This window comes from Oratosquilla oratoria, chromosome 37 (genome assembly GCF_046742065.1).
Source record: "Oratosquilla oratoria isolate Oo_2021 chromosome 37, ASM4674206v1, whole genome shotgun sequence".
NCBI lineage: Eukaryota > Metazoa > Arthropoda > Malacostraca > Stomatopoda > Squillidae > Oratosquilla > Oratosquilla oratoria.
In genome coordinates this window covers 4534030-4561969 of record NC_134813.1, presented here as the reverse complement: position 1 = coordinate 4561969, position 27940 = coordinate 4534030, and the positions used below count along the sequence as shown (strand labels likewise).

The following is a 27940-nucleotide window of genomic DNA, read 5'->3' as shown; positions in this document are numbered from 1 at the left end:
AGCCCTCCACATTACACTGAGTTTACTTTTTATAACATTTTTCTTGAACACTCTTGGGTTTTCTGAGTGGTAGACAAGCAAAGGTTTAATTTTGAGGTCCCCACTAGCATTAGCACACAACAAGAGTGTAAGCCTGTCTTTCATAGGCTTGTGTCCTGGCAATGATTTCTCCTCTTTTGTGATGTAGGTCCTCTTAGCCATCTTCTTCCAGAAGAGGCCAGTTTCGTCCCAATTAAAAACTTGGTGAGGAGTAAATCCTTCACTCTTTACAAAGTTTACAAATTCCCCAACAAACTTTTCAGCAGCATCTTTGATTTCACCGGCAGCCTCCCCACACTTAACAACACCATGAATGCCACTTCATTTCTTAAATCGATCAAACCACCCCCCTACATGCTTTAAATTCATCACTTTGTGCATTGGTTCCAGAGCTATCTCGCTTAAGGTCATCATGCAACCACTTTGCTTTTTCACAAATTATTGTTTCAGAAATGCTGTCACCAGCAAGTTGTTTTTCGTTAAGCCAAACTAACAAAAGTTTTTCCACTTGTTCAATTATAGGTGACCTGTTCACAACAAGAACAGTCACTCCTTTTGCCACATTAGCCTCTTTTATTATGTCTTTATTTTTCAGTATAGACGATATGGTTGATTTCGCCATGCCATACTGAGTTGCCAGGTCAGAGATATGAGTTCCACTTTCAAACTTCACAATGAGTACTTTTTTCAATTCAATTGTCATTCTCACTGCTTTCCTTTTAGGCTTGGTTGAATCACTAATCTTTATTGGACCCATAGCTGCACTATTTTTAATAAAGATAACAAAAAATAGCAATAAAGTAGCACAAAGTTTCATGAAGCTTGCGTGGATGATGCGTAGTTTACGGAAGCTAGCACGAGACTAAGCTGAAGTGATCGCATGGCATGACCAGTAACAAGGTGACGCTGTCCGAATTGCAGGGCAAGTACGAATGATGAGTTGAATTTTACCTTGAACAAGTTGTACGAATAGAGAGGCAGATGAATGGTGGGGTTCCACTGTATATGTATGTATGTATATATATATATATATATATATATATATATATATATATATATATATATATATATATATATATATATATATATATATATTGTATAGGGTGTCCATCATGTCACAGCATAGTCCAATCTTGATCTTATCAGTGTGACTAATATTTTCTATACCATTTCCTCATCCAAGTACAGTAGTCAAAGGCCACTTTCATTGATCTTAGTAAATTGAAGGTTTCTCCAACTATTCTGTTGATATGTTTGTCTGGTGACATGTCTTTGCTGATAATTACTCATAGGTCCCTTTTGGAGTTAACTTTTTTTACTTCCTTTGTATCAATCTTATATTGCCCTGATATTCTATTTTTACTTTTTTTCAGACTCCATTATACTACATTTTTTTATGTTGAAGTTCACTTCCCACTTTTGGATCCATTCCTAGACTTTATCCAGGTTAAAATTTGGTGTCTTATATTTCTGTATGTGCTGTGTCTTGATGCATTGCTTCTGACCCTGTGAATGTAGTTGTTGTTGTTGTCATTCCCTAGACTGTCTGTCCGAGCAGTCCCGTCTCCCCAAGGAATACTACTGCCGAAACTGGGCAGTAGCATTCCTTGGGGAGACGGGACTGCTCGGACAGACAGTCTAGGGAATGACAACAACAACTACATTCACACTTGTCCCCTTTTCCCTTGTAAAGAGGAACTATACAGGCACTCCTCCAGTCCTCTGGCACTCTACCCTCTCTCCAGCAAACATTAAATAACCTCACCAGCCAGTCCACCATAAATGTACCTCCTTTTTTAGACATTCTGCATGGCATCCATTCAGACCAGGTGCCATACCTGCTTTCATCATCTTAACAACTGCCTTCACTTCATCCCTCCTTATTTCTCCTCCCTTTTCCTCACTCATCACAGTCATTTTCTTAGCATTTCCCACTGCAGCTATCTTTCCCTCCCCATCCTCCTTCACATTTAGCAACTCCCTAAAATAATCTGCCCATCTTCCCCTTACTGCCTTCTCTTCCATTATCATCTCTCCATCTGCACCTTTTACCTTTTCTTCTCTATTTGATTCACCTCCTCTTCCTCTCTTAATTTCCTTCCAAAACATCTTTTTATTACTTTCAAAATCTTCTGTCATACTCTTACCCCATTTCACATCTGCTCTTCTCTTTGCCTCCTTTACCTTTTGCTTTACTTCTCTTTTCTTTTCTTTGTACCTCTCATATGACTCCTTCGTCCTATTTTGTAACCAATCTGTGAAAGCTCGCTTCTTCTCTTCTACAACTTTCTTTGTTTCCTCATCCCACCATTCACGTCCCTTCCTTCTATTTCCTTCAGTCCTTGTTCCACACACCATCCTTGCACACTTTATGACTCCCTCCTTGAACCATCCCCATTCCTCCTCCACACCTAGCTCTACTCTATCCTTCACTCCCTACTACTCCTCCTTCAGTTTCTTCTTGTACTCCTTCTCCTTTTCCTTTTCATTTAAAGAGTTCACTCTGAGCACCTCCCTACCTTTTGCCCCTTTCCTCTTTCTCCATCTATCCTCAGAGGGATTAGCTTGTTAAGTGTAGTTGGGAAGGCTTATGGGAGGATCTTGTTTGAGAGGATTAGGAGAGGAACAGAGGGAGTAATTGGTGAGGAACAGTGTGGATTTAGGACTGGTAGAGTTTGTGTAGATCAGATCTTTGTGGTAAGACAGATATGTGAGAAAGCTATAGGAAAGGGGAAGGATGTTGTTTTGGCTTTTATGGATCTGGAAAAGGCTTACGATAGGGTAGATAGAAAGGCACTGTGGGAGGTACTGCAGATATACGGGATAGGAGGAAAGCTTCTGGGAGCTGTCAAGAGTTTTTATGAGAGTAGTAGAGCTTGTGTCAGGATTAGAAATGGAGAGAGTGAGTTGTTCGAAGTAAAAGTGGGAGTTCATCAAGGATGCATTATGTCGCCCTGGGTGTCCAACTTATGCATGAATAGTGCGAGAGGTAAACGCAAGGGTAGTGGGTCAGGGATTGGAGATGGTCAAAGAAAATGGAGAAAATTGGGAGGTGAGCCAGCTGTTGTTTGCGGACGACACTGCGCTTGTGGCATGATCGGAGGAGGGATTGAGGAAGTTGGTGACAGAGTTTGGGAGAGTATGTGATATAAGAAAGCTAAAGATAAATGTGGGTAAAAGTAAGGTGATGATATGTACAAGGGGTGAATGTGGCAGTAGACTGGAAGTGAACATTAAGGGAGAGCAACTGGAGGAAGTGGATAGTTTTAGATACTTGGGTGCAAATGTGGCAGGAAAAGGTGGAGTGAAGGTGGAGGTAGAATGTAGATTGAGAGAAGTGAGTAAATGCCTTGGTGGATTAGAGAGTGTAATGAGGAATAGACATTTGGGAATGGATGCTGAGAGGAGACTGTATGAAGGAGTGATTGTGCCGACAGCACTGTATGGGGCAGAAACATGGAACATAAGAGAAGAAGAGAGAAGGAGTTTGAATGTGTTTGAGATGAGGTGTCTGAGAAGTATGATGTGGGTTAGTAGGCTAGATAGAGTGAGAAATGAGGAGGTGAGGAGGAGAACAGGAGTGGAAAGGGAGTTGGGAGATAGGGTTGATGAAAAAGTATTAGGATGGTTTGGACACATGGAAAGAATGAGTGAAGAAAGACTGGTAAAAGAGGTATGGAAGGCAGATGTGGAGGAGTGAACATGAGGGGACGTCCTAGGATGAGGTGGATGGATGGGGTGAAGAGGGCTTTGGGGAAGAGGGGAATGTCTGTTGAGGAAGGACGGGAGAGGACAGAAGACAGGGGTGAATGGAGAATGGTTGTATATGGATGATGTTGTGATGCATGAGGTGGAATGGGTGGGGGGATGTGAGGTAGTATGTGTGAGCAAAATTTGAAGCAGCCCAAAGGGATTTCTCCCCATCTCCTTTTATGCAATGGGGGGACGGAGAGGGGGGGTCGCTGATTTAATGAAGCGGCCTTGCTTTGGATGTGCTGTGTCTTGCGACACTGCTTCTGACCCAGGACAGTGGACAATGTGCAGGGATGACCCGTCATCCAGGAGGTGCTAAGATGAGAGGGAGGGTGGAGGGGTGTTGAGTGTTTTCAGGGATGGAATGGGTGGGAATGATTTTATGCCTTTTCCTTTTTGGCTACCTCCCTTGTAAGGGGGAAAAAGCCTTGGTATATGTATGTGTGTGTATATATATATATATATATATATATATATATATATATATATATATATATATATATATATATATACACACATATACAGTCGAACCTCGAAAGCCCGGACCCCGAATGCCCGGACCCTCGTATGACCAGTCGAAATGAACAAAGGGCGGACTTTTCAAGCAAAGTTCCCTATTTGTCCGGTAGGTGGCAGCGACGGCCGTACACGTGTACTCAAACCCGGCCCAGTCAAGCCGCCACCAGGGCTGCAGTTTCGTAGAATTTTGTACCAAAACGTAGTAAGATAGCGGCATGTGGCAACTGCACAAGGACATGAGGAAAATTTTTTCTACATATCAGCGGGCCATTAAAAACATTCAAAAACTCAAACTTTTCTTTAAAAATCATAGAACTAGTTATCAAATAATAAATGGTACATCAAAATATGACTTTTATTGGTAATTGTGTTACTTATAAAATATTATACCCCAAAAGATACGTTTTTACCGTGTAGAAAAAATCTACGCCAAAGTTTCAGCTTTCTTTTAGCGATAATAATATAAAGAAAATATTTTTTATATCTTGCTGAATATGTTAGGGCATGGGGGCCTTGTATACATTCAAGAATAAGAAACTAGAACCAACATTTTGTCAAAGTTTGACAAGTATATCTTGCTATGAAAGTCTGCACATGCCCGAGAAAAATGTATGCCCCGGTATGACAACACTCCCATTCTACACGGCAGTGTAGAAAACACGGCAACCCTGGCCGCCACCACTGTCCCGCGTGCATACCTTCCGATGTTTGCAGTGTACGTAATCAAAAATACAGTACAGTACACTGTATATACGGTACATTTACATGCCTGTATTACAGTTATTATTACAGAATTGTTAGTATTATAGTATTATTACAGTATTGTTATTATTACAGTGTTAGAGTATTACTCTTATGTGTTTCTATGCCATATCATACATTACCTATACGTATACCGCTTCGAAAACCTACTGGTGTTAGGGCGAAATTTTCGATGACCGCACATTTGGCATGACCGGACCATCCTTCCCCCCAATTAGTCCGGACTTTCGAGGTTCAACTGTATATATATATATATATGAATTACTGGTTTTATGATAGTTTTTTACATCTTAGTTACCAGGGTTTCATGTGGGTATGTGGGGATGAAATAGGTGGGAGTGGATTTTATCACCTTTTTTTTTTGGGGGGGGGCTATCTCCCTTGTAAGGGTGAAAAAAACTTTGGTATATATATATTTATATATACAGTATATATATATTATATATATATATATATATATATATATAGATATATATATATAGTTACCAGGGTTGCAGACTAAAAAGTGTTGAGCTTTTTTTCTTAAATGAACATCTGTAATATATGAAAAATTGCAAAAGTTATAATTTAATGTCTATTTGAATAAATGTATAAAATCTTGAGTTTACTAGTACTTTACAGTTGAATCAATCAAAATTTGAACAATAATGTGTGTTTTTTGCTCTGTCTGATGAAGTTTAAACTGTTCTAGGTGATGTTGAAATAAGTGATGAAACAGTAGTTGGTTGGGGAGAACTTGTCGCTGGAGATTTGTGCATTGATGCGCTTCGATACCTTCACCGCTGTGCTGCTGTCCTGACATCCATGTTTGAAATGCCTGCATGTCCTGTTTTCCATTCTGCACATAGGTTAGTATATTTCAAGACATATACTTCAATTTTCTTCTAACAGGGCAGCAGATATCTGTGAGTTTTCAATATCTATGGCAGTCTCCTACCTAATCCACACAGATATTAAGGGATAATTGTACAGTACTAGTACCCCATCTGGGGTATGGTGCATGTTATTGTAAAGATAAAATTGCTCAGTAGCATGCAGCTGATACTTTAGGGTCTATTCATAGAGAAATGATGCTACTTTATGATACTACAACTGTCCCTCTTAATAATGTCTTGCACCACTTCTCTGAATATACATTTCCTTTTTCACAGAACCCTGTGGTAGGGAAGAAAGAATACTGCCACTTAGTGTTCCCAGTTGAGTCATAAAAGGAAATAGAAATGGGATGGGGATAATACTAGGCATCCTACTGTCAGTAACTCCAAAGGGGACATTCCTACAAAAAAAAAAAAAAAAAAAAAAAGACGTAAGAGAATCTGGGAGGAGTTTTCCAACCAGAACCCTAAGGGTTGGGTCTTTTAATGTGTATGGATGTGGTACAGATGAGAGTAAAAGGGAAGAGATAGGTAGCATGTTTGTTAGAAGAAAGATGGATGTGTTGGCATTGAGTGAAACTAAATTGAAAAGGAGGGGTGAGTTTGAGTTTGGGAGTCTAGTTGGGAGGGTGTCAGAAGTGAAGAGAGGACAAAGGAGAGAAGGGGTGGCTATACTAGTAAATGAAGAGGTAGGTAAGTATGTGGTGGAGTGGAAGGAGTTTTCTTCAAGGTTAATGTGCATGAAGGTGAAACTGGGAAAGGAGATGTATTCACCTAGATGTATTATACGGGAAGTAGTGACCCGTCTTTGTATCTTTCAGCATCTAGTTTGTTCTTAAATTCTTGTATAGTTTTTGCACACACTGTTGCCTCATCCAATTTGTTCCAGACATCTAACACTCTATGGTAACTATTCTTTTTCAGATCTCTTTTATAACTGTCCTTTTTAAGTTTCTTTGTATGTCCTCTTGTTTTTCTTTTATCCCACTCTAATAATTTTTCTCTGTCAAGTACTTCAATCCCTTTCATAATTCTGTATATGGCCAGTAGATCTCTTCTTTCTCTTCTTTGTTCCAGGGTTGGTAGTTCCAGTTTGGACAATCTTTCTTCATATGTCAATTTAGAAAGTGTTGGTGCCATTTTTGTCGTTGCTCTTTGGATTCTTTCTAATTTCTTCATATTCTTTTTTGTGCTGGGTGTCCATAGTGTCACAGCGTACACTAATGTTCTATTTTTACTTTTTCCAGACTCCATTATACTACATTTTTTGATGTTGAAGTTCACTTCCCACTTTTGGCTCCATTCCTAGACTTTATCCAGGTCTCTCTGTAGTGATTCACAGTCTTTTTCTGAACTTACTCTCTCTAGTAGTTTTGCGTCATCTGCAAAGAAGTTCATATAACATTCAACACCTTCATCCATGTCATTTATATATGTATATGACAAACATGATCAGAATTAATACAGAACCTTGTGGGGCTCCACTTATTTCTTGCCACGTTGAGTTTTTGTCTCTGAGTACCACCCTCATATTTCTCCCGTTCAAGAAATCTTCCATCCATTTGAATAACTTTCTTTGTACACCTATTATTTCAAGTTTTTGCTGTAGCTTTTTGTGTGGTACTTTATCAAATGCCTTTTTTAAATCTTGGAAAGCACAATCAACCCCATCCCTTTCTTGCATTATTTCTATTAGCCTCGAGTAAAAGCAAAACACTGTCTGGGGTATTGGCTGTATGTTATTGTGGTAAAGTAGCATACAGTTGATACTTTAGGGTCTACATGGGGCACCCCTACGGACCAGAAACACATATCATTTTGTCTATGATAGAGGAAGACTTTGTTCACAGAGAAATGATGACACTTTTATTATACTACGACTGACCCTCCGTTATGCTGTCCCCCAACCCCTTGTTACTGTCCTGTACCACTTCTCTGAATATTTATTTCCTCGTTTTGCCTACCCTGTGGTGGGGGATACAATGCTGCCATCAAGTATTCCCACTTGAATCATAAGAGGCAAGAAAAACGGGATAGGGATTGGGACTAGGCATCCTTCTCCCTGTTGCCCCACAGGGGACATTCCTAAAAAAAAGGCATAAGAGGGTCTAGTTTTCCAACCAGTACCCTAAGGTTTGGGTCTTTTAATGTGCATGGATGTAGTACAGATGAAAGAAAAGGGAAGAGATAGGCAGTATGTTTGTGAGAAGAAAGATGGATGTGTTTGCTTTGAGTGAAATTAAGTTGAGGGGCAAGTGTGAGTTTGAAAGTGTAGTTGGGAAGTTCTCAGGAGTGAAGAGAGGATGAGGGAGAGAAGGGGTGGTTATACTAGTAAGTGAAGAGATAGGTAAACGTGTAGTGGAGTGGAAGGAGGCTTCAAGGTTAATGTGGATGAAGGTGAAACTAGGAAAGGAGATGTGGGTTTTTGTAAGTGCATATGGACCTGGTAGTGAGAAGAGTTAGTTTTAGTTAGTTTATTCAACAAAATAAAATACAATTTAGATATACATATATACAAATTTTTTACAAAATTACGGTAGTTGTTGAAAAGGGAGAGCGAGAAGCAAAGCTTATGGGGAGTTGCTCTCCCTTTAAGGAAAAAAAATATTGTTATTTATTTATTTTTGTTACATGTTAGTATGATACATACATACACATATACACACATATGTGTGTATATGAAGCAAAGGAAAAAAACTTGAAAAGATCGGAGACAGAATGCAAAGAATTCCAGTGGAGAGTAATAGACTTGAGATTAAGACAATGGCGCTTCAAAACGAACAAAACAAGGGAAGAAGAAACCAGGGAGAAGGAAGAAAATTAAAAGTGGCCTATACCAACATTGACGGACTAATTTCGGGACTGAACGAACTCAATGATTATCTGTTAGAAGCAAAACCAGACATAATGGGAATTGTAGAGACTAAACTAAGAGGTGAAATACCATCCACTGTTATCGGACAAGGTTTATACAACTACTGGATAAAAAACAGGGACAAGAAACAGGGAGGGGGAATCATGTTCTTGGCCAAGAAAGACCTAAAGGTGACAAAAATTGCAGAGGGCAAAGGTAATGCTGAATTGATCATGATAAAAGTCGAAGGCAAGAATATGAAAAGTAGAAAGTTTGTGGTGACTTATGTGCCTCCAAAAACAAGCGCTTGGAAAGAAATCGAACATACAAAAATGCTAGATGACACAAGAAAATCACTCAATGAGATACTAATGGGTAAGGGTAATCTGGTAGTTATGGGGGACTTCAATTGCAAAGAAATTTGTTGGGATAGCATGACAGTGCAAGGAGGAGATGACTCGTGGGGCAATGTACTGCTAGATATGACCATGGAGTACACAATGACCCAATGGGTCCATGAAAACACAAGGTACAGAAATAATGAAGAGCCATCGAAACTAGATCTAATATTTACAACAGAGCCTGAAATAGTGCATAAAGTCCAGTATGAGACACCAATTGGAAAGAGTGACCATGTACTCATCGAAACTATACTAAAGGAAGAAATAGACATAGAGAGGAACGAAAAGCATAGGAAAGGAAGACTGAGGTACAACAAAACAGACTTTACAAAACTAAAGACATTCTTCCGGAATGCAAACTGGGAAATATTTTACAGGGAAGAAACAGCAGTGGAAGAGAAATGGAATATATTGATGGAAAACTACAATGAAGGGGTAAACAGGCATGTACCAAGACAAAAGCGAGAGAGAGAGTACATTAAATGTTGGTTCAACAAAAGATGCAGTGAGGCAAAAGACAGAAGGGACAAAGCTTGGAAAAAGTGGAGAAAAGACAAAAAACAAAGCAAATGGCAAATTTATGTTAACTATAGAAATGAGTATGTTAATGTGAGAAGAGAGGAGAAAAGGAACCATGAGAAGGATATTATAGACAAATGCAAAGAGCAACCCAAACTATTCTATCGGTATGTGAATGGTAAACTTAAAAACAAACAGGAATTGGTGAAACTATGCCAAGGAAACATAGAATACACAGAAGATTTAGAGATGGCCGAAGTCATGAACAATCACTTTAAATCTGTTTTCACCAGAGAGAAAATACCAAATTGTGACATAGACAAAAACAAGAAATCTCCCCTCATGAATGAGTTTACAGCATCACTAAAGGAAATATCAGAACATTTATCAAGGCTGGATGTCAGAAAATCACATGGCCCGGACGGTATTGCAAATTGGATTCTAAAGGAGTGCAAAGAAGAACTAACAGACAAAATACACATCTTAATAAACAGCTCACTCAAAGAAGGAAAGATACCCGAGGACTGGAAAAACGCTAACATTGTACCAATACACAAAGGAGGAAACAAAGAAGAACCCACCAACTATAGGCCAGTATCACTAACAAGCACCATAGCCAAAATTTGTGAGAAAATAATCAAGAATAGATGGGTAAAACATCTGGAAGACAATGACATATTAAACCCAAGACAATTCGGATTCAGACAAGGAAGATCATGCTCCACAAACTTAATATGCTTTTACTCAAGACTAATAGACATAGTGCAAGAAAGAAATGGATGGGCTGATTGTGCATTCCTAGACTTGCAAAAAGCCTTTGACAAAGTACCACACAGAAAACTACTAAAAAAACTGGAACACATAGGAGGAATACAGGGAAACCTACTAAAATGGATAGAGGACTTTCTGACTGGTAGAAAGATGAGAGTAGTGCTCAGAGAAAAATATTCAGACTGGAAAGAGGTGATCAGTGGAGTACCGCAAGGATCTGTGCTGGCACCAATAATGTTTGCTATCTATATGAATGACATGGATGAGGACGTGAACTGCTACATGAGCTTCTTTGCCGATGACGCCAAACTGCTAAGGAAAATAGAAACTGATGAGGACTGTGAAGCACTGCAAGAAGACCTAAATAGGGTATGGAACTGGAGTCAGAAATGGGAAGTGGACTTTAATACTAAGAAGTGTAGCATAATGGAGTTTGGAAAAAGCAAAAACAGAATATCAGGAAAATATACAATTGGAACCAAAGAAGTAAAGAAAGTAGGATCCGAAAAAGATTTGGGAGTAATTATCACGAACGACTTGTCCTATGATATACAGATTAACAAAATTGTCGGGGAGACTTACAACTTGCTAAGATCAATAAAAGTGGCGTTTACATACTTGGACGAAGACATGATGAAAAAAATATTGGTTACATTGATAAGGCCTAGATTAGAGTATGCAGCGACATTGTGGTCCCCCAGTACCAAAAAGAATATAAAGAAAATAGAAAGAATCCAAAGAGCAGCTACAAAAATGGCACCTGCACTTGCAAACCTATCATACGAAGAGAGATTGGCTAAACTGGAGTTACCGACACTGGAGCAAAGAAGAGAGAGAGGTGACCTATTGACCATCTACAGAATCATGAAAGGCACAGAGGTACTCGATAGTGAGAATTTACTTAACTGGGACAAAAGAAACACAAGAGGACATGGAAAGAAAATAAAAAAACATAGCTATAGAAGAGAACTGAAGAAAAACAGTTTTCCTCATAGAGTTTTGGACACTTGGAACAAACTGGACAATGGAATAGTATGCGCAAAAACCATTCATGAGTTTAAAAACAAACTAGACACTGCAAGATACAAAGGCGGGACATCACGAGCATAGCTCCCCTTCCCGCAAAATACAACTAGGTAAATACAACTAGGTAAATATACATATATACACACAACATATACACACGAAATAGAAATGGCTGAAATTATGAACAAGCATTTTAAATCAGTGTTTACAAGGGAGAATATACAACCGGAAGAGATTGAATGGAAAGAGAAAGTCCCCCCTATGAAAGAAATAGAAGTAACAAAGAATGAAATAATGACACACTTGAGTAATCTTGATGTCAGAAAATCGCATGGACCAGATGAAATAGCAAACTGGATTTAGAAAGAATGCAGAAATGAACTGCCAGACAAAATACATAGCATAATGAATAGTTCCTTGAAAGAAGGAAAAGTTCCAGAAGATTGGAAAAAAGCAAATATAGTACCTATATATAAAGGAGGTAATATAGAAGACCCTACCAACTATAGACCAGTCTCTAACAAGTACAATAGCAAAAATTTGTGAAAGAATTATCAGACAAGAACGATCATGCGTCACTAATTTAATATGTTTCTATTCAAGGCTAATAGATATAATACAAGAAAGAGATGGATGGGCTGATTGTGCATTTCTAGACCTAAAAAAAGCCTTTGACAAAGTACCACATAAGAAGTTGCTTAAGAAATTAGAAACTGAAGGAGGAATACAGGGCAAACTGCTTAAATGGATGGAAGACTTTTTGCAAGAAAGAAAAATGAAAGTAGTGATAAGAGACAAACACTCAAAATGGGATGACGTAATAAGTGGTGTTCCACAAGGAACAGTTCTGGCCCCAATAATGTTTGCAATATATATTAATGATATGGATGAAGAAATTGAAAGTTATATGAGCTTCTTTGCAGATGATGCAAACCTATTAAAAAAAGTGAACACGGAAGAAGATTGTGAGTCACTACAGAGTGATCTAAATAAAGTATGGGAATGGAGTAGGAAGTGGGAGATGGAGTTCAACACTAAAATGTGTAGTATAATGGAATTTGGAAAAAGCAAAAACAGAATAACAGGATCATATAAATTGGGAGAAGGAATAAAAAAAGTAGAAAATGAGAAGGACCTGGGAGTCATTGTTATGAATAATATGTCACCTGAGAAACATATAAATAAGATTTTTGGAGAAACTTATAATTTAATAAGAACAATTAAATTGGCATTTACATACCTGGATGAAGAAATGGCGAAGAAAATTCTAATCACTCTGATAAGACCAAGATTGGAATATGCTGCAACGATGTGGTCACCAAGTACAAAAAAATATATAAAAAAACTTGAAAGAATACAAAGAGCAATTACAAAATTGGCACCAACACTCTCAAAACTATCATATGAAGAGAGACTAGTAAATATGAACTACAGACACTAGAGCAAAGAAGAGAGGAGATTTGATAGTTATTTACAGAATCATGAAAGGCATAGAAATTATTGATAGAGAGAATCTGATAAAATGGGATGATAGAAATACAAGAGGGCACGGAAAGAAAATCAAGTAAGACAGCCATAGAAGAGATGTGAAAAAGAACAGCTTTCCTCACAGAGTAATAGACAGTTGGAACAAGTTAGATGAGAAAGTGGTGTGTACAAAAACAATACATGAATTTAAAAATAGTTTAGATAAAATGAGATATGAAGACGGGACACCATGAGCATAGCTCCCCTTCCCGTAAAATACAACTAGGTAAATACACACACACACACACACACTTCAACGAATGGACGGCTTAGAAGACGTTCTGAAGAAAATTGAAGTTTGTGGATCCCAACGCAAAGAGAAGTGCCTATTGTTTTTACAGGGTGGGGGGGAAATTGCTCGTGGAGTAGTAGGAAAGTAGGGAAAGAGGAAAGGGGGAGGGATTACTGAGGGAAATGGAAGGAAATGAGGAAGGAGTAGACTTGGCCCAGGCAGACAGGCGAAAGGTAAACAAAAGGCCTCCCGACGACGACGAAATGTCTAATAAAAATGTAAAGATTAGAAGTATAGATAAGAGCAATACAGTAGAAAGTGATGAGAATATTTTCAAGGGATTTAAAGAGGGTGGGGGGGACACAAACCCCCCCCCCCCCCGACTGACAAGACTAGAGGAGAAGGTTGATAAGGTGATCGAGGACTTGGAGAGTAGGTTAGGTCATATGAACACCATTTTACAAAGGGTTGAAAGATTGGAAGAACTAGAAAAGGCGAATAAAAACTTAACTGATGAAATAGAAGACCTAAAAAGACAGTTAAGAGAAGTAAAGGTGGAGAATGAGGAATTGAAGAAGAATAGTAAAGAAAACAGAGAGACAATAGCTAAAGAAACTAAGAATTGGAAAACAACCCAAGAAGGAAATAAGGTTTCATTCACTGACATAGTCAAACAGCAATTGAAAGAACATACTGAAGACTCAGTTATTAAAGTGATGAGACAAAAGGAGAATATAGTAAGAGATTTAGCAGACAAGAAGAAATGTATAATTATATTAGGAATGGAAGAGAAACACAACACAGATAGAACCACAAGAATCAAAGAGGAAAATGAAAAAGTAAGCCAATTACTAGAATCAGTTCAGGAAGATGAACCAGAAATTATGAAACAAATCGAAGAGAAATTTAGACTCGGAAAGTATAGCACAGACAAGACCAGACCAATTAAGATTAAATTCAAGTCACAAACAACGGCAGAGAATATCTTATCCAAAACAGGGAAACTAGCAACAAGTGAACAATATAAAAAGATATGGATAAAAAGGGAAATGAATAAAGAGGAAAGAGAGGAAGAAAAGCAGAAAAGACTGGAAGCTAAGGCAAAAAACGAGAACAGAACGGAGTCAGAGAAAGAGAGATTCTATTGGAGAGTAGTGAACATGAAACTAAGGAAGTTCGACATACAAAAGAAAAACATAAGGGAAGCAGAGAACACAATGGAAGTGGCAGAAAACTAAGAGTGTCTTACACAAATATAGATGGATTAATAACAGGATTGAATGAGCTGAATGATTATTTGAAGGAAAAAGAACCGGACATAATGGGAATTGTAGAAACAAAATTAAAAGGCCCACTACCACCCAACAGTGTAGGACATGATGCATACAATTATTGGATTAGAAACAGAGAGAAAAAGCAAGGGGGTGGAGTTATGTTCCTGACTAAGAAGGATATAAACGTGAAAGGTGTCATATATGGAAAGAATACAGTAGAGATGATTATGATAGAAGTGGAAGACAGAGATAAGAAGAGCAGAAAATTTGTGATAAATTATGTGCCTCCAAAAACAGCCTCATGGGAGGAGAGTGAACATAAAAGTATGTTAGAGGACACAAAGATAACATTAAATAAAATAATGGAAGATGGAGGAAGAATAGTTATGATGGGCGACTTTAATTGCAAAGAAATCTGCTGGGAAGAAATGACAGTGAAGGGTGGAGACGACTCATGGGGAAACGCTCTACTTGAGATGATTATTGACCACACAATGACACAATGGATACAGGAGAACACTAGGTATAGAAATGAAGAAGAACCATCGAGACTAGACTTATTAATTACATCTGAACCTAGAATAGTGGACAAGATTGAATATAAAACACCAATAGGTAAAAGTGACCACATATTGATTGAACTGGAACTTAATGAAGAAAAATATATGAAAAGAAATGAACAATATAGAAAAGGAAGAATGATGTATGAAAAAACAAACTTTGATAAAATAAGAGAATTCTTTCAACAAGAAAACTGGGAAGAAATATACAAAGAAGAAACATCAGTGGAAAAGAAATGGAATATTTTGACAAAAATTTACAAAAAAGGAGTGGAAAAGTATGTCCCAAGACAAAAACAAGAAAAAGAATATGTAAAATGCTGGTACAACAAAAGTTGTAGGGAGTTAAAAGACAAAAGAGACAAAGCCTGGACCAGATGGAAAAAAGACAGAAGACCTGAAAAATGGAAAATATATACCGGTTATAGAAATGAATATGTACAAACGTGCAGAGAGGAAAAGAGAAAATATGAAAAAGACGTCATAGAAAAATGTAAAGATTAACCAAAACTATTCTACAGATTTGTAAACAATAAACTGAAAAACAAACAGGACTTGGAGAAATTAAGACAAGGGGGAGTTGAATACACTGAGGAAATGGAAATGGCGGAAATTATGAACAAACATTTTAAATCAGTGTTTACAAGGGAGAACATACAACCTGAAGAGATTGAATGGAAAGAGAAAGTCCCCCCTATAGAAGAAATAGAAGTATCAAAGAATGAAATATTGATACACTTGAGTAATCTTGATGTCAGAAAATTGCATGGACCAGATGAAATAGCAAACTGGATTCTGAAAGAATGCAGGAATGAACTGGCAGACAAAATACATAGCATAATAAGCAGTTCCTTGAAAGAAGGAAAAGTTCCAGAAGATTGGAAAAAAGCAAATATAGTACCTATATATAAAGGAGGAAATAAAGAAGAACCTACCAACTATAGACCAGTCTCTCTAACAAGTACAATAGCAAAAATTTGTGAAAGAATTATCAAAAATAGATGGGTAAAATACTTGGAAAAAAACAACGTACTAAATCCAAGGCAATTTGGATTCAGACAAGGACGATCATGCATCACCAATTTAATATGTTTCTATTCAAGGCTAATAGATATAATACAAGAAAGAGATGGATGGGCTGATTGTGCATTTCTAGACCTAAAAAAAGCTTTTGACAAAGTACCACATAAGAAGTTGCTTAAGAAACTAGAATCTGAAGGAGGAATACAAGGTAAATTACTAAATTGGATGGAAGACTTTTTGCAAGAAAGAAAAATGAGAGTAGTGATAAGAAACCAGCACTCAAAATGGAATGAAGTAATAAGCGGTGTCCCGCAGGGAACAGTTCTGGCCCCAATAATGTTTGCTATATATATTAACCCCTTCCATACGGTGCCGCACACGTAGGCGTCATGGGGAGCGAGTGTATTCGCGAGGCTGCCATATCGGCGTCTTGATTATATTTATTGTAGTCGCCCCTCCATAATGACATTCTTTGTAATTCTTTTGTAATCGCATTTTCTATGGTTATCAAAATTCACGGGTGAAGAGAGAACGATCGATATAAGCGGTGACTATATTTTATGATGCTAGTATTATTACGACACGTCGTACGGCTGGCATTGGCTGCTGCCACCGAGATCTAAGTCCATGACGCCTACGGGTGCGGCACCGTATGGAAGGGGTTAATGATATGGATGAAGGAATTGAAAGCTATATGAGCTTCTTTGCAGACGATGCAAAACTACTGAAAAGAGTGAAAACTGAAGAAGATTGTGAATCACTACAGAGAGATCTAAATAAAGTACAGGAATGGAGTAGGAAGTGGGAGATGGAGTTCAATACAAAAAAGTGTAGTATAATGGAATTTAGAAAAAGCAAAAACAGAATAACAGGATCATATAATTTGGGAGAAGAAGGAATAAAAAAAGTAGAAAATGAGAAGGACCTGGGAGTCATTGTTATGAATAATATGTCACCTGAGAAACATATAAATAAGATTTTTGGAGAAACTTATAATTTAATAAGAACAATCAAAGTGGCATTTACATACCTGGATGAAGAAATGGTGAGGAAAATCCTAATCACCCTGATAAGACCAAGATTAGAATATGCAGCAACGATATGGTCACCAAGTACAAAAAAATGTATAAAAAAACTTGAAAGAATACAAAGAGCAATTACAAAATTGGCACCAACACTCTCAAAACTATCATATGAAGAGAGACTAGAAAAACTTGAACTACAGACACTAGAGCAAAGAAGAGAGAGAGGAGATTTGATAGCTATTTACAGAATCATGAAAGGCATAGAAATTATTGATAGAGAGAATCTGATAAAATGGGATGACAGAAATACAAGAGGACACGGAAAGAAAATAAAAAAAAGACAGCTATAGAAGAGATTTGAAAAAGAACAGCTTTCCTCACAGAGTAATAGACAGTTGGAACAAGTTAGATGAGAAAGTGGTGTGTGCAAAAACAATACATGAATTTAAAAATTGTTTAGATAAAATGAGAAATGAAGACGGGACCCCACGAGCATAGCTCCCCTTCCCGTAAAATACAACTAGGTAAATACAACTAGGTAAATACACACAATGAGATGCAACACGACGCCCGCTAACTCCAGCCTCACGTAGGAATCGGGGTCACATGCGAGCATCGCATCTTGTGGGGGTCAGGTGAGAGGTGAGAGGTCAGGTCGATTGTTGACGGTACGATAATTGCTTACTGCTCGGATCCGGGTCACCATCACCTGCAGGAACAAAAAAAAAAGAGCGGCAGACTTGGGCGGGCTATGACAGTTTCTCCATGAATACAATTATGAAATGGACCTGAAATGTTCAATATACTAATACTTATAGATTAAAGACTTTTTTAAATATCATTTGAATGTTGATAAACATTTTGTCTTAGGTAATTCCTTTTCAAGTTTATTCCATGTGTTAACACCTATAATAGATAAGCATTGGCCTTTTTTGGTTGTTCTGTATTGAGTTTTAAAGAAGTCGTTTGTATGCCTAGTCGCATAGTGAGTTTCGTAAGTTGAGTAAAATTTCAATATGTTTTGATTCATTTGTTTATTGTAGATTTGGTGCATAACAATGGCAGTTTTGTACTTTATTAAGTCCTTGAATTTCAGTAGATTTAGTTTTTTAAATATATTATTTGCATGTTTTAAACGACCTACATTGAGAGGTAATTATGCGTTGAAGATAAGTTTGATAAGTATTACCCCAAATTTCTGAACAATAGTTTAGGTATGGTAGTAGTAGACTACAGTAAATGGTAAGTAGGGTATTTTCATTGAGGATATTTCTCATTTTATGCATTATTCCTAAAGTTTTAGACATCTTATTTATCACATGATTTATATGATGTTTCCAATTAAGTTGATTGTCTAAATACATGCCTAGGAATTTACTGACGGACGCTTTTTGGATAGATTTAAATGAGTGCATAGAGGGATTAGGGAGAAATGTCAGTGTAGTAGTATTGGGAGACCTTAATGCTAGGGTAGGAAATGAACCAATAGAAGGAGTGGTTGGGAAGTGTGGAGTTCTAGGAAAGAATTGTAGTGGAGAGTTTACAGTGGAGATGTGTCTAGAAAGAGAGTTGATCATAGCAAATACAGTGTTTAGGAAGAAAGTCAAGCATAAGTACACTTGAGAGAGGGTGGTGGATGGAAGGGTGGTAGATAGAGCATTAATGGACTATGTAGTGGTAGATAAGAGTATAATAGGAAGAGCTAAGGATGTACATGTTCTAAGGCGAGAGAATGGGGGGATATCAGATTATTTTTTGGTGGAAGGTAAGTTGAGAGTGGAGGATAGATAGAGAAAGAGGAAAAGGACAAAAGGTAGGGAGGTGCTTAGAGTGAACTGCTTAAATGAGAAAGAAAAGGAGGAGTACAAGAAGAAGCTGAGAGAGTAGTGGGAGGGAGTGAAGGATAGGGTAGAACTAGGAGTGGAGGAGGAATGGGGATGGTTCAAGGAGAGCGTCACAAGGTGTGCAGAGATGATGTGTGGAACAAGGAGGACGGGAGGAAATAGAAGGAAGGGTAGTGAGTGTTGGGATGAGGAAGTAAAGAAGGTTGTAGAGGAGAAGAAGCGAGCTTTCACAGATTGGTTACAAAATAGGATGAAGGAATCATATGAGAGGTTCAAAGAAAAGAAAAGAGAAATAAAGCATAAGATAAAGGAGGCAAAGAGGAGAGCAGATGTGAAATGGGGTAAGAGTATGACAGAAGATTTTGAAAGTAGTAAAAAGATGTTTTGGAAAGAAACTAAGAGAGGAAGAGGAGGTGAATCAAGTAGAGAAGAAAAGGTAAAAGGTGCAGATGGAAAGATGATAATGGAAGAGAAGGCAGTAAGAGGAAGATGGGCAAAGTATTTTAGGGGGTTGCTAAAAGTGAAGGAGGATAGGGAGGGAAAGGTTGTTACAGTGGGAAGTGCAAAGAAAATGAGAGTGATGAGTGAGGAAAATGGAAGGATGAAGTTCAGGCAGTTGTTAAGATGATGAAAGTAGGTAAGGCACCTGGTCTGGATGGATATCATGCAGAATGTCTTAAAAAAGGAGGTACAGTGATGGTGGACTTGCTGGTGAGGCTATTTAATGTTTGTTTAACCCCTTCCATACGGTGACGCATACGTAGGCGGCATGAGGAGCAAGTGGATACGCGAGGCTGCCATATCGGCGTTTTGATTATATATATTGTAGTTGCCCCTTCGTAATGACATACTCTCTAAACTGTCTTCATCACTTTTTCTATGGTTATAAAAATTCACGGGTGAAAGAGAGAACGATCAATATAAGCGGTGACTATATTTTATGATGCGAGTATTATTACGACACATCGTACATCTGACAGCTAATGCTGCCCGCGAGATTTTGCCCAGAGTGAAGAGGTTAAGAGAGGGTAGAGTGTCAGAGGACTGCCTGTATAGTTCCACTTTACAAGGGAAAAGGGGACAAGTATGAGTGTAGTAGTTTTAGAGGGATCAGTTTGTTAAGTGTAGTTGGGAAGGCTTATGGGAGGATCTTGATTGAGAGGATTAGGAGAGGAATAGAGGGAGTGATCGGTGAGGAACAGTGTGAATTTAGGACAGGTAGGGGTTGTGTAGATCAGATCTTTGTGGTAAGACAGATATGTGAGAAAACTATAGGAAAAGGTAAGAATGTTTTTTGAGCTTTTATGGATTTGGGGTATTGGCTGCATGTTATTGTGGCAGAGTAGCATGCAGTTGATACTTTAGGGTCTATATGAGGTGCCTATGGACCAGAGCCACACATCATTTTGTCTGTGATAGAGGAAAACTCTGTACATAGAGAAATTATGACACTTTTATACTACGACTGTCCCTCCATTATGCTGTCCCCCAACCCCTTGTTACTGTCCTGTACCATTTCTCTGAATATTCATTTCCTTTTTTCGCATACCTACCCTGTGGTGTGGGCAAAAGAATACTGCCTCCAAGTCTTTCCACTTGAGTCATACAAGGTGACAAAAAAGGGACAGGAGATGGGATTAGGAGTCTTATACCTGTAGCCCCAAAAGGGGATATTCCTAAAAAAGAAAGAAAAGGCATAAGAGGGTTTGGGAGCTTTCTAACCAGTACCCTAAGGTTTGGGTCTTTTAATGTGCGTGGATGTGGTACAGGTGAGAGTAAAAGGGAAGAGATAGGCAGTATGTTTATGAGAAGAAAGATGGATGTACTGGATTTGAGTGAAACTAAAATGAAAGGAAAGGGCAACTGTGAGTTTGGGATTGTAGCTGGGAGGTACTCAGGAGTGAAGAGGGAATGAGGGAGAGAAGGGGTGGCTATACTAGTAAGTGAAGAGATAAGTAAGCGGGTAGTGGAGTGGAAGGAGGTGTCATCAAGGTTGATGTGGATGAAGGTGAAGCTGGGAAAGGAGATGTGGGTTTTTGTAAGTGCGTATGGGCCTGGTAGTGAAAAGAGCGTAGAGGAAAGGGAGGCTTTTTGGGTAGATACAAATGAGTGCGTAGAGGGATTAGGGAGAAATGTCAATGTAGTTGTATTCGGAGACCTAAATTCTAGGGTAGGAAATGAACCAATTGATGGAGTGATTGGGAAGTATGAAGTTCCAGGTAAAAATCATAGTGGAAAATTGGTGGAGATGTGTCTTGTAAGAGAGTTGATGATAGCCAATACAGTGTTTTAGAAGAAAGTCAAGCATAAGTACACATGGGAGAGGGTAGTGGATGGAAGGGTGGCAGATAGAGCGTTAATGGACTATATAGTGGTGACCAGGAGTATGGTAGGAAGAGTTAAGGATGTACATGTTCTAAGGGGAAAGAGTGGGGGAATATCAGATCATTTCCTGGTGGAAGGTAAATTGAGAATGGAGAATAGGTGGAGAAAGAGGAAAAGGGCAGAAGGTAGGGAGGTACTTAGAGTGAACTGCTTAAATGAGGAAAAAAAGGAGAATGAGTATAAGAAGAAGTTGAGAGAGGAATGGGAGAGAGTAAAGGATAGAGTAGAACTAGGAGTGGAGGAGGAATGGGGATGGTTCAAGGAGGGAGTCATAAAATGTGCAAAGATGGTGTGTGGAACAAGGAGGGCGAGAGGAAATAGAAGGAAGTGTAGTGATTGGTGGGATGAGGAAGCAAAGAAGGGTGTAAAAGAGAAGAAGCAGGCATTCATAGATTGGCTACAAATTAGGATGAGGGAATCGTATGAGAGGTACAAATTAAAGAGAAAGGAAGTTAAGCTTAAGATAAAGGAAGCAAAGAGGAGAGCAGATGTGAAATGGGGAAAGAGTATGACAGAAAATTTTGAAAGTAATAAAAAGATGTTTTGGAAGGAAATTAAAAGAGGAAGAGGAGACGAATCAAGTAGAGAAGAAAAGGTAAAAGGTGTAGATGGAGAGATTATATTGGAAGAGAAGGCAGTGAGAGGAAGGTGGGCAGAGTATATTAGGGAGTTGCTAAATATGAAGGAGGATAGGGAGGGAAAGGTAGTTGCAGTGGGAAGCGCTAAGAAAATGAGAGTGATGAGTGAGGAAAATTGAGGAGAAATAGGGAAGGATGAAGTGAAAGCAGCCGTTAACCACTTCCATACGGTGGTTAAGATGATTAGAGCAGGTAAGGCACCTGGGTTGGATGGATGCCATGCAGAATGTCTGAAGAAAGGAGGTACAGTTATGGTGGACTGGCTGGTGAGGTTATTTAATGTTTGTTTAAGAGAGGGTAGAATGCCGGAGGACTGGAGGAGTGTCTGTATAGTTCCGCTTTACAAAGGAAAAGGGGACAAGTGTGAGTGTAGTAGTTACAGAGGGATCAGCTTGTTGAGTGTAGTTGGGAAGGCTTTTGGGAGGATCTTGATTGAGAGGATTAGGAGAGGAAGAGAGGGAGTAATTGGTGAGGAACAGTGTGGTTTTAGGACATGTAGGGGATGTGTAGATCAGATTTTTGTGGTAAGGCAGATATGTGAGAAGGCTATAGGAAAAGGTAAGGAAGTTTTATGGGCTTTTTATGGATCTGGAAAAGGCTTACGACAGGGTAGACAGGAAGGCACTGTGGGAGGTACTGCAGATATATGGGATAGGAGGAAAGCTGTTGAGAGCAGTCAAGAGTTTTTATGAGAGTAGTAGAGCTTGCGTTAGGATTAGAAATGGAGAGAGTGAATAGTTTGAGGTAAAGGTGGGACTTCATCAGGGATGTGTTATGTTGCCCTGGCTGTTCAATCTTTACATGGATGGGGTGGTGCGAGAGGTGAATGCAAGGGTAGTGGGTCAGGGGTTGGAGATGATTAACCCTTTCAGCGTGATAATTCGAAAGTCCATTCACACACCCCAGTGGTTTACTGGTTTGATTTACCCACACTGCCAGATGTATGAGAATTTGTAAACGGTAACACGGTGAATGTAGCCTGCCCTTCCTCTCTGGTGGAATGCCGTACAACTAACTCAATCAAATTGTGTGTTCTTTATCAGACAAAATGAATATCTGAGCATATACATAGATACTTTTACTTCGTCACCCTAATGAAAATATGTATAATCAGATTGTGCTTTATTACATATACACAGGTACATGTTACTTCATCAGACTAATGGAAATACGCAGTCATGACTAACCATGTGAAAAAATAGATGGTCATCTTTCTCTTGCCACAAGTAAAATCATCAGTAGCATACAGTAACTCAAAACACTAGTGGCAATTTCGATGTGGTGTTACCCCATCAGATTCGTCAACGAAGTACACACTTCATTATTCATGTATGTATGGCTGTATATATATATATATATATATATATATATATATATATAAAGAGAGAGAGCATGCACTCGTCTCGTATTTAGTTGAGAAAAAATGTAGGCGATTGTAAAGGCACGACTTATAGATAAGTTGGCTATCAAGCACAAGTACTGATGAGTGTACGGGTGTATGCATGTAAGTGTATTTACTAAATGTATTTATTAGATGAGTTGTATGAGAAAGATTTGAACTTACCACGTATAGTCTCTTTTTTTTTTTAAGTTCAAACGCAAACTAGTCTTTTTTCTTTTAACTCTCTAAATTCTTAATGCATATCACCCTCTCAATTGCTATATGGTCAACCATCCTGGCGTAAACAGTATAAAGGATGTCACCTTATGGAAGGTTTTATTCCAATTCTAAGCATCGGCTCGTGCCAGCACACCCTAAAAATGCAGCAGATGTTCGATGACCCTCAACTACCATGTGTGTGTGACTGTAAATTCCACAGAATATACAAATACAAAATTAATACACATATCTGGATACATAACTCCTGTGTATCTTCTATAGATGATAAGGAAGTCAAGCAAATGTGAGGAAACAAAAATAAGGTAATGCAGTACTATGTGGATGTATTATTTATAGATACAGAACATAAACTATATATCATATTACATGAAAAGGATGTCAGGCAAATGTGAGGATACAAAAATAAGGTAATGCAGTACTATGTGGATGTGTCATTTTTAGATACAGAACATAAACTATATATCACATTATATCACAGTTCCCCTACATAAGTCTTGCCTTTGTCACCATTTATTCTCTCCTCAAAAGTTGGCCAAAGTACGGTATTCTCGGAAACATTCTGGGAGACAAAGACCAACACCACACTCGCTACACATCTAATGCGTAGTTTGGCATTTTCTATTGCGTCTGACACTGTGTGCACATACATGGCAATGCCTGCGCAGCTTAGAGCTGGCATTTGAAGCAGGGACTTCCGAAGGGAAGTGCCGTGCCACTAGTCTTGTTGGGTTTGAAAGAACATTTGGACTTCTACCTGGTCTCCTAGTATATGTATGGTGACTGAATCTTACAATGATTTGCCTTATAATTACATACATACATACATATACCAAGGCTTTTTCCCCCTTCCAAGGGAGGTAGCCAAAAAGGGAAAGGCATAAAAACACTCCCACCCATTTCATCCCTAAATACACTGAAATATACTGAAATCTGCAAATGGTGGCTTATTTCCAGTTCTTACTAGAAACATATAATATGAATTTAGAACAGTCATGTCAAGACTAGTAAAAGAGGTATGGAAGGCAGATGTGGAGGGAGTGAACATGAGGGGACGTCCTAGGATGAGGTGGATGGATGGGGTGAAGGGGGCTTTGGGGAAGAGGGGAATGTCTGTTGAGGAAGGAAGGGAGAGGACGGAAGACAGAGGTGAGTGGAGAATGGTTGTATATGGATGATGTTGTGACTGCATGAGGAGGAATGGGCGGGTGGGTGGGGGGTGGGGTAGTATGTGTGAGTAAATTTTGACGCAGCCCGAAGGGATTTCTCCCCGTCCTCGCCTTATATGCAAAGGGGGATGGAGAGGGGGGGTCGCCGATTAAATGAAGCGGCCTTGCTGTGGATGTACTGTGTCTTGCGACACTGCTTCTGACCCAGGGCGGTGGGCAGGGTGCAGGGATGACACGTCATCCAGGAGGTGCTCAGATGAGAGGGAGGGTGGGAGGGGTGTGGAGTGTATTTAGGGATGAAATGGGTGGGAGTGTTTTTATGCCTTTCCCTTTTTGGCTACCTCCCTTGGAAGGGGGAAAAAGCCTTGGTATATGTATGTATGTATGTATGTCAAGAATATGAAGAAATAGTTTTTTGTACCACTTTTGAGACTTTCTCATGCAATCAACATTGCTGGTCATCGTGTCAACCATATCAACGCTTCTGGCATTATGTGTATATTCAACTACAGCATCAGGTTTCTGGATTAGATCTCCAGTAGCATGATTTCGTTTCCCTGTGTTTACCATTTCGTCTGCATGTATTGATGTTAGTATATGTACAACACGCTTGTCACGCCATTTTATACACATTACTCCGTTATTGTGAAGTGACATCATTTCACCATGCCTTACATTTGGAAACGTTGGCATTTTTTTCCTTCTGGCCTGCACCGTTCCACATGCACCAGTCTGGTGGCTATGAAGAAAATGAAACAATGTAGGACTAACATACCAATTATCCATATACAAATTGTGTCCCTTATCCAAATAAGGCATCATCATTGTTTTTACCACTGATCCTGAATAGCCTAGTTCACTGTCAAAATTCAGATCTGTGCCACCACCAGTGTACAGTTTGAAATCCAAAATGTAGCCACTCTCTATATCACAGAGAGTGAAAAGTTTCATCCCAAACTTATGACGTTTTAGAGGCATGAACTGACGAAATGATAGTCTACCCCTCCACAGAACAAGACTTTCATCAATGCAAAGATCACGGAATGGTTTGAATTTGGAGGAAAATTTTTCTCTAATATCTTCTAATACAATTCTAATTTTTGCTAACTTGTCACCCTCCATTTGTGACCTGTTATCACAGAAATGTAAATGCTTCAGCATAAGTAAAAATCTGTCATAGGTCATAAATTGTGTGAATCCTGGAGTTGAAAACAGGGAATCTTTTGCCCAGTAATCTTTCAGTCTGTTCTTCTTTACATGAGCCATAGCCATTACCATACCGAGAAAAACATACATCTCATCTATGTTAGTAGGAACCCACTTGCGTATTCTACTATATAATGGAAATGTTTTAGTCTGCATTAGGAAATCATTGTAACTATTAGTTTCTTGTACAATTTTTTCCACAAGGTTGTTATAAAAAAATTCAAGGAAATACTCTAATTCTTCGGAGTCATCAGTAACAGTACACTCATCAGATATTCCTACATTCTCTGTGAAAGGAAATAAAATTGGAGTGAATCTGCTGGAACTCCATCTTGGGGTCTCAAGCCTGTCAATCGCCGTGTTCTCCCGCGGCTGTACGTGCTCCCAGACCAGACTCCAGCCTCTCGCTGTAGCTGCATCCTCTCCGCTTGTGGAAGCACCTACAGTTGCAGTGGACTCGACTACAAAAAAAGTTTAGACTAAATGTTACTTTTCTAGAACGTTAATAATAAATCAACAGTGTTATAAGCATTTGCAACAAAATCATAATAGATTAGGAGTTGCGGGACTGAAACCTATGATCAGGAAAAATCTTCATGATAGAAGCCAAAGTAACGTTGAAAGCCACGGCGAGCACTGTTACAATGACAAGAATATCCTATTCAAGAAAAAAACAAATTCCCTACGAAGAAAATTAAAACGAAATGAGCAAAGGAAATTATTTAGCTTGGTCAGAATAATGCCGTGGACCAGAACGTCAACCGTTACACTTTCTTACAGGCAAGACAGCAATGACGGTTAGCAGTGACGTAATGTCGCTTCCCTTTTGCCTAAGCTGTTTTTCGTGGGTTCATGTTGATGGGTATATTGTATGTATATTGATACATGTCATCTATATGAATGAGTTATACGGTGTTAGAAATAAATAATCTGGAATTTATAGACCTCTAATAAATAAAAATGTAAATCTCATCAAAATTCTTATATTTATAAAGCAGAGTCCTCACCTCCCGTGTAAGTCCTCTATACTCTATTACTAAAGCTAAATTTTCGAAATCATAAATTTCATATTCTGAACTCATAATTCGATGCTTATGTCCTTTGTCCTATGCTGATAATCTAGACGTATAAAAGCTAGGTAACTATTCTATTTCTCAATGAATGAATAGTATTTCTGAATGAATAATCTAACTCCCGTTTACCTAAATTACTAAACTCACCTGATTCTTCGCTCCTAACTCTAGCACGCTTTGACCCTGGTGTTATTGTGCCATTTATGGAATCCTCACTGGCATGGTCTGGAAATGTGTATGATTTGGAAGTCGTACAGCATTGTGCATAAAATAATTTTATGGCTTATTAGACTATGACAATCGGACTGATGAGAGCCATCAGAACCATATAAGGAGTCATTATTGCTAAGAAGCGTAGCATCGTCCTGCTCATCAAATTCGTAACAGTGCCCCTTTGACATCTTGATTGCAACTAACGTGGTGGGCATGGCCTCGACTCAGTGACAGGGTAAGATGCCAGATACCGCCATACAGCCGCAGTTATAGTTGCCAACACAAATTACTCCTTTTTACTAATTTCGTGATTGATTATGACTAGAACACTGTGTAAAAATTACTAGATAAAGTAGGTATGGATGGAAAATACGATTATCCCCTTAGAGACGTGATGCGAAGAATCAGTACTCAAAAAAAAAATTTTCTTTCTGGCACAGAATGTGTGCCATACCCACCAGAGATGGGTTAATGTACTGGCACAGATGCTGTGCCGCAACCGCTGAAAGAGTTAAAGAAAATGGAGAAAAGTGGGAGGTGAGCCAGCTGTTGTTTGCTGACGACACTGCGCTTGTAGCAGGATCAGAGGAGGGATTGAGGAAGTTAGTGACAGAGTTTGAGAAGGTGTGTGAAA

At 38.7% G+C, this 27940-nt stretch overlaps 1 protein-coding gene across 6 annotated transcripts in view; it reads left to right on the top strand.

The window, feature by feature from the left end:
• LOC143019507 (brefeldin A-inhibited guanine nucleotide-exchange protein 3) overlaps positions 1–27940 on the top strand; it is a 659822-nt gene that overhangs the window by 405109 nt on the left and 226773 nt on the right. For all 6 annotated transcript variants that reach the window (XM_076175183.1, XM_076175181.1, XM_076175182.1 and 3 more), the window contains exon 27: positions 5765–5921. In XM_076175183.1, coding sequence (XP_076031298.1) covers positions 5765–5921 — 157 coding nt within the window. The remainder of the gene's footprint in view (positions 1–5764; positions 5922–27940) is intronic.